Source organism: Impatiens glandulifera, chromosome 1, assembly GCF_907164915.1.
Source record: "Impatiens glandulifera chromosome 1, dImpGla2.1, whole genome shotgun sequence".
Classification (NCBI taxonomy): Eukaryota; Viridiplantae; Streptophyta; class Magnoliopsida; order Ericales; family Balsaminaceae; genus Impatiens; species Impatiens glandulifera.
In genome coordinates, this window is record NC_061862.1 from 20,219,419 (window position 1) to 20,232,098 (window position 12,680).

The 12,680-nt window shown below is 30.2% G+C and overlaps 1 protein-coding gene across 1 annotated transcript; it reads right to left on the bottom strand.

Moving 5' to 3' along the window:
* Positions 1 to 7,660: 7,660 nt before the first annotated feature.
* On the bottom strand, positions 7,661 to 9,476 carry LOC124922689 (methyl-CpG-binding domain-containing protein 5-like). The gene is made up of 3 exons (XM_047463405.1): positions 9,156 to 9,476; positions 8,068 to 8,172; positions 7,661 to 7,994 (listed from the first exon to the last, which is right to left on the bottom strand). The coding sequence occupies exons 1-3, from the start codon at positions 9,459 to 9,461 to the stop codon at positions 7,764 to 7,766; spliced, it is 642 nt and encodes a 213-aa protein (XP_047319361.1). The 5' UTR covers positions 9,462 to 9,476; the 3' UTR covers positions 7,661 to 7,763.
* Between the last annotated feature and the right edge of the window lie 3,204 nt (positions 9,477 to 12,680).

A 12,680-nucleotide genomic window follows, 5' to 3' on the forward strand; every position in this document is an offset into this window, starting at 1 on the left:
AGACCGAAACCTCATCTTCATCATCAGAATAGATATTGAAATTTTCCATTCTATTGTGAAGGTCGAAGGGTACTGCAGTGTTACGTTCAATCGATTCATCAAAAAAAATATGAGAGGTTTCTTCAACCGTTAACGTTCTAGTATTATAAATTCTATATGCCTTACTTACGGATGAGTAGCCCAATATTATTCCTTCATCGGATTTAGCATCAAACGCGGTCAAATAACTTTTGCCGTTGATGTGAACATAACACTTACAGCCAAAGATCATAAGATACCGGATGTTAGGAAATTTGTCATGATATATTTCATATGGTTTTTTAGTAAACCGTTTGGTAATTAAATATCAGTTTTAAGTGTAACACGCAGTATTGATAGCTTCAGCCCAAAATTTTTTAGCAATACCCGAATCGACTATCATGGACCTTGCGGCTTCCTTGAGAGTTCGGTTTCTTCTCTCAGCCAAGTCATTTTGTTGAGGTGTTCTAGCACTAGACAACTCGTGCCTAATACCGGAATCATCAAGAAAATTAGTTAAAATACTGTTTGTGAATTCGGTTCCTCTATCAATTCTAATTTTTTTAATCCGGATAGATTTCTCAATTTATATCCTTAAAAGTAATTTGATCAGGTTCGGTGTAGCTTGACTTTTAGAAGTTAAAAATGTTACCCAAGTGAATCTAGAGTAATCATCAACAACTACCATGGTATAGTGCATGCCTCCTAGGCTTGTTACTTTAACCGGTCCAAACAAGTCCATATGCAGTAGTTCTAAGCACCGTTCGGATTGAAAATTTTCTTTGCTTTTAAAAGATGATTCTATTTGTTTTCCCATTTGACATGCAGCACATAATTTATCTTTGGAAAATTTGATGTTTGGAAAGCAATGAACTAATTCCTTAGAACATATGAAATTTAAAGTTTTGAAATTTAGATGGTTTAGCCATTTGTGCCAGAGCCAGTTCGAATCGTTCCTAGCTATCATGCAAACCGGGTTCTCAGTTTTAGTTTTCCAATCTACTTTATAAATATTTTCTATTCTATTTTTGGTTAAGAGAGTGTCACCTTGTTGATTTTTAACTAAACATGCATGTTTATGAAATTCAACCGTGTACCCTATGTCACACATTTGACTAATGCTTAATAGGTTGAAATGCAAGTTTTCTACTAAGAGCACGTTGTTTATAGACAGGTTGCCATGGACAATCTTACCCTTGCCCACGGCTCTACCTTTTGAATTTTCGCCGAAAGTTATTATTACTCCGGCTTCATAGATGATATCAGCTAGTAGTCCACTATTTCCGGTCATGTGCCTTGAACTCCCGCTGTCCAAGTACCACTCCGAGTTTTTTAACCGTTTTCTCCTCTTGACCTGCAAAAAATAAATATTTACACATTTCTAGTACTCACATTCAGTTGGGTCAGTGATTGATTAGTCCCTTAGGGATCCAGACTTTAATAAGTCGAATAACTTTTCCAGTAATAGTTCTAATTGTTTTACCGGTTTTCGGTTTCTCGTCTTTTTGTCTTCTTAGGAGTGCTTTATTTTGTGGTGATGGTGATTGTTGATTAGTTCTCTGTGAACGTGTATCGGTTTGTTTACTTGCTGGCCGGTTGGCTTTCCTTCTCTTAGGATGAAGCCATTTTTCCGAGTCGGTTAGACTTACATATTTTATTTCATTTTCCAGTTTTAAGTCACGTTCTGCTTCATTGTCGGTTGAAGAGCTCTTGACAAATCTTACAAAAGAAAGATTGTCTTTTGTGAGTTTCATCCCGTTGGAATAGTTCCGGTTGACGGATTTGTTGTCCTTGTATCTGAGACCAAATTTGCATTTGGGATGTCGTTGATAGTTAGACATCTGACTCACCGCTTCACTAGATCTTTTCCAGGCAGCCGCGACATATTTGGTTCTCTCATTTTCTTCGATTACCAATTGAACTGTCTCCTTGAGCTTCTCATTCTCGAAGGATAGTTCAGTTGGTTCGTATACCGTGGTTTCGCTTGGCTCACCAGCGGTACCACTTGACTCTCCGATTTCGTGGATTGACCGAGTCAGTATAAGGGTAGACAGGTTTCTAAACTCAGCGACCATGTCGTTGAGTGCAGTAACTAAGTCTTCTTTAGTAAATTTTTCGGAGGAAAAGTCGAATACCTCTTCTTCATTTGCCATGAAGCATGTGACTCTTTCTTCGTCATTTTCGGTGTCGGAGTATGCCCAATCTCTTCCACCGTCAGATTCTATGAGTGCCTTCTGGATCTCTTTTCCTTCACTGACATCGGTTTGCTACTTGTCATTCCTTTGATATTCATTTCTTTGGTTGTCGTTTCTCTGGTAGTTACTTGCCGGTTTTCGATCGTCTCGTCTTGGTCTTCTGCATTCCGACATGTAATGACCAAAACCATCACATTTAAAACATTTTACATTGGATTTGTCGGCGTAATTATAGTTGTGGTTGTTGTTGAATGGTTGATTCTTCTTCATGAATCTTCCGAATTTCTGTGCTAGCATGGTCATCACGTCTTCACTGATTTGATCAGCGCTTTTGACAGGAACCGGAGCGGCTGATACAGTAACAGTTGGTTCCACCGATGTTACCAGAGCTCTGGTTGCGGTTGATGATGCTTTGTCTTCGATCCAAGATTTCATCTCGAATTCATAAGCTTTCAGGTCCTCAAACACGTCGTGCAATTTCATCTGCCCGAGGTTGCTTGATTCCCTCATCAATATGGTCTTTATGTCCCATGCACTTGGTAGAGATCTTAATGCTTTTACTATGATCTCCCGGTTTTCATATCTTTTTCCGAGTGTGTACAACTCGTTGACCACACTAGTGAACCGGTCACTAAACTCCTTCATGTTTTCTCCCGACCTCATCTTGATGTTCTCATACTTTTGAGTTGCCACCAAGATTTTATTCTCATTAGTTCTTTCGTTTTCTTCATGGATCTGAATGATAGTTTCCCAAGCTTCCTTTGCACTTTGATAGTCTCTGATTTTGTACAAAGTATTTTCGTCCACAACTTTGAAGATGTGTCTCATGCAATGGTTATCCAGGTTGTTCATTCTCTTATCTTCAATTGTCCATACTCCACTTTCCTCTCAATCTTTATTGGTCCTTCCTTTATGATGGTTTTCATCTCATCATCCAAAGTTATCAGATGTAGATACATCTGAACCTTCCAGCCTCTAAACGCTTCACTGTTTAGCATCGGTGGCTTATCGTTGTGGGTCATGTTTCCCATCTTCTTTCGGTTGTTTGAGTGTTAAGAATCCTGCTCTAATACCACTTGATAGGATCGGGATCGCCGATAGGGGACCGGGGTCTGGCTAAAGGTAGATCGCTTACACAACAACACACAAAACACACTGGAACTAATCCGGTTAATGACTAAAACCGCTCTTAACAATTTACAAATTGTCATAGACTCTTGAACCGAGTTCAAGTGCGGAAATGTCTATTTCAATCTGAAACAACGTACATGATTCGGTTTGGAAGGTATTTAAAAGGAGTCGGTTAAGGTGGAGAGAACACCGGTTCAGTTTGAATGAATAATGTTTCAGTTCGGTTAGAGTAAGTAAACCGGAATGCAAAATGAAGAACACGAGACAGATTTTTATGGATGTTCGGAGCAAATTCTTCTACGTCACCCCTTCTTCACAAATACACTCCGATCGAGTCTTATTGACTGCTCGTCGGTTACACCACTCACACAATGATGTAATACTTTTACACAAGGTAAAATACACAAATTTCTTTTACAACTGTTTCACTTTGATCAGAAAAACTATATGAACTCAGAATGTTTTTCGGCCTTGATTGTATGAAAACTGAGTTGTTTCTAGCTCGCGCGCGTTGTCTATTTCTTTACTGCTCTTGGCTTCCTTTATATTGACAATATGACAACGGTCATATTTCTCTCTCATCTATTGATTGGTTAGTCGAACCGGCTGGAGTAGGTAGCCTTGCTTTTTGTACATGTGGCAGCCATGCACGAAGGTAGCCGTTTGTTTCAGGAGATTGCTTGTAATCTTGGACAATTAATTATTATTGTTTTTGTTGCATTCTTCTGATTTGGATCACGGATCCTTCTTATGTTCATTTCCAAGATATTCATTACGTCATATTTCACAGATTTTATCAATTTGAATACTTTTCCGTTGGCCTTACGATCTTCGATATGTTAAGTCGGCCGAAAAGAATGCTTCATGCGGTTTTCATCTCAGTTAATCCGGTTGGGAGAGTAAAACTGATTTTCTTGATTGTCCGGATTCTTTGAGATAGAGTGTCTCAACCGGTCCAGTGCAATACTTGCAAAGGAATTTTAAGACTGGTTAAGTTCTTTATCCGGTTAAAATTAACTTAATTAATTTTTCTAACAATTTCTCCCTTTTTGATTATTTAGAATAAATATTCAAAACTTGTAAATGTTGGCCGGTTAAAAACGTTTTAAGAAGTGTTTGGCCGGTTTAAAATTAACTTACTTAATTTTTCTAACAACTTTTTTTTATTTTTAAAACAATTAATATATACTTGATATGCCTTAGTGGTTATATATATATAATTTAACTTTGAACTTTGTTTTATCCATTCATTATTAAAACATTTTTAGAAATTATATATTCTAACAAATAATTTCTTAGCGCTCGTGACCGAAGTGGCATCCTCTTGAGAGTCTATGGTCAAGTCTTCCGCAATTGTGGGATTATGGACAATTCATTTCCCTCAATCCACATTGTGTTATTAATTGATTGAAGAAGGTTTGATTACATCTCACAAGCAGCTGAAAGTAGGGAATTACTTTAGCATCCATACATAAATTAAGGGTGATCTATGTCGAATCATGTTAATGTTAATTAATTTTGATTCACATGTTAATTCCTTATTGAATAGGTTATGTTTCGGAATGGAGACGTCATTATGGATGAGCGTGTTGGTCATAGCGTTGATGCTTTTTCCACACATAACTAAGCAACAAACCCATAAATGAATAATATTATTGAACTTTATAGTTGGTTAATAGAAAAAGTAACATTTCCTTAATGATATTTTTTTTATATATAAATGAGTTATGTTCTCAGTTTTTAGTATCCTATCTTATTATTTACAGGAATGAAAGTGTCTTGAGGTTTGGGTAGTTTTTCCTCTTATATAGGGTAAACACTACTACTATATTCTAAATAGTGTAAATAGCGCTCAAATATTAATATAACTCTTAGTTTTGTTTATATTGTTCATGGCTACAGGTTCATTTTATTTTCATACCCTATTAATGGGTCTTAATTGGTTAATTTAACTACTTGGATACTACATCAATCCTCCTCTCAAAAAAGTACACATTGAGACATTTTATTTTCATTTTAATTCTAACATGGACAATCCTTTTTGCCTTTTATTATTATTATTAGATTTTTTTTATCTGTCTAATGTTATGATTTTCTATCATTTTCTTCATTTCTCTCAAATTGTTGATTGCCTGAAACTTACATAAAAAATTGTCGATGTAAAGGAAGTTATTCTTGCAAATTAAGACTTCACCACTTTAGCTTAGAGTTGTTGCTGCTTTTGCTTCCCATCCCAGGTATTACTACTACTTGGCTAACGGTATATTTTACTAAAATGAAAATAATCAGGCTTATAAAAGAGGATTTATGAACCAAGATGAGGGTCGATCTAAAAATAATTTAGACAAATATTTGAGTGAAGGATATAATTTGATTTGATTATCCTATTTAAATTATTAGTGTTTAGGGATATTATATATAAGTTAGTTCCTTAAAACTAAGAATTTTACATTCAAAATCAATGATATACTAACTGAGCATTTTACATTTTACTTATATGTTATGTCTAGAGTATGATGGGATGAAAATTGACTTCTAAACTATGTATTTTATTAAATGAGCTATATACATTAAAAATGTGTCTCAATGCAGAGTGTTCTTGTCATATATAAGTTAGTTTCTGAAAACCGAACATTGATGGGAGAATAAGCTGAATTAAATGTTTCATTGTCTTATATGATTATGTTCTTATGCTTTAAATATAGAGTGTTCATGTGCAAGCGATATGAAACAGTTATAAAAAAAAGACATTTGATTGAAGAAGAGGAAGAAGATGATTCTAATGCATCAGTTTCCATATCAAAATCAAAGGAACAGAATCTGACTTAGAGATTTGACGGGCACATAAAAAAACTAAAACACCAAAGGACACTGATCAAATTTTAAAGTACAGAGCTGTTAGAAAGCAGCCCCGGGTACAAGTAAGGATGTGGATACCCCAGTGCAAACAAAAACACCACAGTTGAAACAACCAAGTAAGAAACCTTCTTTAAACAAAGTGAACACTAGGACAAAGGTGGATGCACAAACTAGCTACAATGCCCCTGCACTTGTAAACGATAATGTGGCGTCTACGGGGTCTAACCCTAACGGTAATAAGAAGGCCAACAAACTGCGTAAAGACAACGCTAGACTGACACAAACCGTCTTGAACCAAATTAAAGACAGGTTTATACATGCCAATGATATGACCCAAACAGGAAATAGAGTTGTGAGCATTTCAGATAAATTGTGATCTCCTAATTGTTGAGTTTTTAACTGAAAGAGAATGAAGTACTGAATTCTGTGGAGAGTGCTAGCCATAGACTACCATTGTCTCTTAGATCTAATTCTTCTTTGAACTGCATCACACGTGACTGTAATCTGCAATCTTTGGTAATAAAAAAATGTGAAATTGATGGAGAAAATGAAAAGAGTGCAAGGACGATTGTTTAAAACCCTTGTCGTCTTGGTTGTAGATAGAAGGAAAAGAAGTCGAAGGCCATCTTTGATCCTTCACTGCCGTTTCACACTGACTGGGACAAGAACGGACTCAGACCATGGATGACTTCGTCAAGATCAAAACTAACTCTATGTCTATAGCCAAGGTTGTTCGGACGATTACTTTAATCACAAACTAAGACTCTCAAATATATATCCTGATCAACTCGAACAGGCGAAGGAAGGAAAACATCAAGGATGCCTACCTAATCATCTAAAGCAATGACTCAATTATTTTTCATTTCCGATTATCAAAATATCAAACAGAAACTACCTGTATTTAAGTAAAAAGAGTTTTACCTAAGATATTTTAGATTATATCCAAAAATTTATTAATTATTCAAATATCAAGAGTTTTACCTAAGATATTTTAGAACAAATGTCTTATTTCGATTCTCACATTCTCAATACAAATATATGTAGGGATATGACTTTTGAATGTTAAGAGTAGTGCTAATCTATTAAAATAAAAGTTCAAAAGTTTATTAATTGTTTCTCTTATAGATAAATTATTTCTGAATAAGGTTAATTCCAAAAGTTCAAAATAAAAGTTCCAAAGTCCCTTCATTTTTGTTACTTAGGTGGGATGCACAAACAAAGTGAGATCTGGTATCATTTGGCCATTTAATAGACACAGAGGTATAAGGCTAATACAATCAAATTCCATACTAATAAGAAGAAATAACCATGTTAAAATCAAAAGGCAAGTACATGTGCAACAACATATTACTATCAAAATCAAACAAATAATAAATAAACACTCACTTTGTCAATCTTAAAAAGAAAACAGAACTATCTTAGAAGAGAAACATACTAAGTCTTCTGCAGATTCATTAATTGAACAAAGAGAGCTATGAAACTAAAAAAGAGCATGAGAGAAAGTCTAATATGATGGTGGTTCAATGGAGTAAAGCCATAGAATTCACCATTAACTCACCTCTATTGGTTAGCGGCAAGGAAATAATAAGCTTGCCAAACAAGGGTTGTTGATTCCGGTACAATTTCGTTGCCACTAATCGCACACCACTTGTCATTGGTTGCATCGGTTAGTGACCATCTAATCTCATCAGGCACATTTACCTGATCAAAGCTCCATCCATCGGAACTTTCTGTATTTGATGACGCTGATGTCTCCCCCTTTTGGCTTTTAGTACTGCTGCTCAAAGGGGTCTGTTTTATGTAAAACTATAAATTAAGAAAAGTTAAAACAAAAAACTGAGATATTTATATTTTTTTAGCTTACATTTTCTGCAGTGTCCGCCGGTCGTTTTAGCATACCCGTCTCAAGGTAATGCTGCACTTCTTTTTTCGACCTTAATCGACGGTTTGAAGCAGGGTCGATGTAGTACTGCAGAAAAGTCACCTATTAGTTATTTAAGCAACAACATTTGTTTGTTTCCAAAAATCTGGTTTAACTTGCAAAATTAATAGATTGAGTGCTTTTTTATCTTCATGGTTAACATAATGAAACAGTTTCGTTAAGGATTTGAATCATTAACCCTATATACTTAAATGTCTTTTCATTTCACTGTTCAATACATTTTATCAAATCACTATATATTTCCCAATTTGTGGAGAATTAAAGTTCTTTTTTCAGATGCATGAAATTCTTTTCTAAGAAGGAAGTGAGGTCCAATACATTTTTGAAAACAGAGTACTTGATAGTTAACTGTTTCAAAATATTAGATATATGTGGAGCTTCCATTGCATAAATTACATTCCAGGAATGTGAGACTTAAGCATTGCTTATCATTGGAATAAAAAGTCAATAACAGTTCAGCATCATCTCGAAAACATTATACATTGTGAAAGCAAGAACAGTGTAGTGTGATTCTCTCCTCAGTTCTTGTTAATCCAAATCTAATAATTCTAAAATCTAAATATTTTTCAATCTGAAAACCTAACACTGGTAAGAACTCCAAAACAGACAACATGCAAGAATGTTTGATAAAATTGACAGAGCAAATGAAATCAGAATAAAGGCGACTAATTTGTTGATTTAGTACTTGATAGTTAACAGTTTCAGAAGATTAGATATAAGCAGAGCTTTGATTGCAAAGATTATATTCCAGGAAAGTGAGCCTTAAGCATTGTTTATCACTGGAATAACAAGCCAATAACAGATCAGCATCATCTCGAAAACCTAATACATTGTGAAAGCAAGAACAGTGTATTGTGATTCTCTCCTCAGTTCTTTCTTGTTAATCTAAATCTAATAACTCTAAAATCTAAATATTTTTCAATCTCAAAACCCAACACTGGCAAAAACTCAAAAACAGACAACATGCAACAATGAAATCAGAATCTGAAGTGAGCAAGAAAATGAGTTACCCTATCATACGTCCCTGCAGAGACACCGGAGTTTCGGATTCTGAAATCAAATCCCCATCCTTCCGGCAGCCAATCCGGCCTCTCCGGCGCAGAGACAGGTTTGAAAGGGCGCTTCGATTGTGCGGAGGATGGTTCAGCTTCATGCACATCGCCGTTTCGCGCTGGGTGGTCATCTTTGAAAGTTGGCTCAATGAAACTGCCAGATTTGAGAAGAGGGTCCTCCTGAATAGGGTCGCCGCCGTCGGAATCTGGACTGTCGGACATAGGTCGGTTCGGAGAGTTCGAAGGAAGGGTTGGATCCGACATGGGGATTCTGGATTGAGAATTGGGGATATGTGAAATGAAGTAGATAGCTTAGAGGCCAGAGCAGAGCAGAGCAGTCTGGTCCTTATTATATATAGGCTACTTTGTTTTTAAGCTTTTCCTTTATAATAATTTATGCCACCAAAGTATATATAATTTTGTCATAAAATTAATAAATAATAAAGTTCATTTTATATTTATAAATTTATAAAACTAAAATAATTTATAGATTATAAAATCTTTAAAGAGTAAATTATAATTATAAAAATTTAACCCCTCCAAATAATTTAATCTCTTTTAAAATTGTACTTCACATTTTAACTGTTTTAACGGTATTAAATTATGTATATAAAAAATAAAAAATAATACACACGTGTCTAATTCAAATAACTGTTTTAACAGTCTTTAAATTTGATTATTAAAAACAAAAATTAAAAATAAATAAAATTAAAGCGTTTATAATTTAAATAAACTAATTATTATAATACAATTTATTATTATATATAATATATAATAATAAATTATATATATATATATATATTATAATTATGAATTTATTATTATATATAATTAAGTCTAAATTAGTCTAAAAATAAATTATATTAAAAAAATATTATAATTAAAAAAAATTGAATAATTAATCATTTATTTTTAAATCTATAAATATAAATTCGCTTTATATTTATAAAATTAAAATAATTTATAAATTATAAAATTTAGAAAGAGTAAATTATAATAACATAAATTTAACTAGTCTAACTCTCCGTTTTAAAGGTTTTAACCGTTTTAAATTATGTATATTAAAAATAAAAAAATAATCTCTTTTAAAATTGAAGAAATTAACTCATCATTCTAACTGTTTAAATTATATATTAAAAATAAAAAATAATATATACGTGTCTAATACAAACAACTGTTTTAAACCTTTAAATCATGTATATTAAAAATAAAAAATAATATATATGTATAGTACAAATAACTGTTTTAACGGTCTTTAAATTTATCTATTAAAAATAAAAAATATACAAGCCTTTAAAATTTAAATAAACTAATTATTTTAAATCTATCTTCATATGTCTTTTAAATTATATTATATATATATATAATAAATTTATTATTATATATAATTAAGTCTAAATTAGTTTAAAAATAAATTATATTAAGAAAAGGTAATAATTACAAAAATAATTTTAAATAAATATAAATTCACTTTATATTTATAAAATTAAAATAATTTATAAATTATAAAATCTAGAAAGAGTAAATTATAATAACATAAATTTAACTAGTCTAACTCCCTATTTAAACTGCTAAAACAGTTTTAAATATGGTATATTAAAAATAAAAAATAATATACACGGTGTCTAATACAAATAACTATTTTAACTATCTTTAAATTTACCTATTAAAAATAAAAGTTAAAAATTTAAATAAACTAATTATTTTAAACCTTTATTAATGTCTTTTAAATTATATATTATATATATATTATAAATATGAATTTATTATTATATATAATTAAGTCTAAATTAGTCTAAAAATAAATTATATTAAGAAAATGTAATAATTAAAAAATTAATTTTAAATAATTAATCATTTATTTTTAAATTTATAAATATAAATTCACTTATCTTAATTGGGAATCATTCCATCCTCTCTAAATTGGGAGAATGAATCCCATTCCGGAGATACAATTTCTCTCCCATTATCTCCACTCTCCTATTTTTTCTCTCATAATTATAATATCATATATATTTTATAATTATTATACGTTATTTTATAATTAACATAATAATAAATTTCTATTTATTTATAAATAAATAATTTCAATTATTTCAATAATATTAAAGAATCATTTAAAATAAAATTTTAGTAATAATTATAATAACTAATTTTATATAATTAATTTTATATAATTAATTTTAAATATTATATATTAATAATAAAATTAAAATAAATTAATTAAAATATAAAAATAAAAATAAAAAACTAAAAATAAAATAATAATTTTATATTAAAAAATTAAATATAAAATATTTTAATAAAAAATTATACCATGTTATAATATATTATACCATGTTATAATATATTATTAAATAAAATATTATATTTAATTTAAAATATATAATATTTGAAAATTTTTGTCTTATATTATTTATATTTAATAGATAATTATTTATTTATAATTAGTAAAAAATTAAAACATTCAACATTTTTGTTATAAGTATTTTTATTTTTATTTTAAAAAAATTTAATTAATATGAAAAAATATTAGATGTTTATACTTTATTAAATTATGTCACTTAGATATTTTATAGATTTTAAACAATTATGTTATAAAAATAAAAATAATTTATATTTTTAATTTAATAAAATAAAAATAAAATAAATTAATTATATTTATAACTTTTCTCCTATGAATCCAAACGTTATCAATGGGAATGGGAATGATTAAAACTCTTAACCAAACACTACACTTCTATTAATCATACCCATTCCCATTCCACACATCTATCAAATCTTATTCTCATTCATTTATTTGAACCAAGCACCCCCTAAAATTTAATTAATAGAGACATTAATCTTTTTTAAAATGGTATAAATTAACAAATCATTCTAACTATTTTAACGGTTTTAAATTATATATATATTAAAAATAAAAAATAATATACACGTGTACAAATAACTGTTTTAACCCTCTTTAAATTATTATATTAAAAATAAAAAATAATATACACGTGTCTAGTACAAATAATTGTTTTAACGGTCTTTAAATTTACCTATTAAAAACAAAATTTAAAAATAAATAAAATAAAAGCGTTTAAAATTTAAATAATAACATAAATATAACTAGTCTAAAAATTTAATTAATAAAAACATTAATCTCTCTTAAAATTAAAATTGTAGAAATTAACTCCACATTTTAACTATATTAACGGTCTTAAATTATTTAAATTATGTATCTTAAAAATAAAAAATAAAATACACGTGTGTCTAGATAAAATAACTGTTTTAACTGTTTTTAAATTTAACAATTAAAAATAAAAGATAAAAAAATTTAAATAGATGCATTTAAAATTTAAATAAACTAATTATTTTAAACCTCTCCTCCTATGTTTTTTAAATTATATTATATATTTATATATATATATATATATATATTATAAATCTAAATTTATTATTATATACAATTAAGTCTAAATTAGTCTAAAAATAAATAAT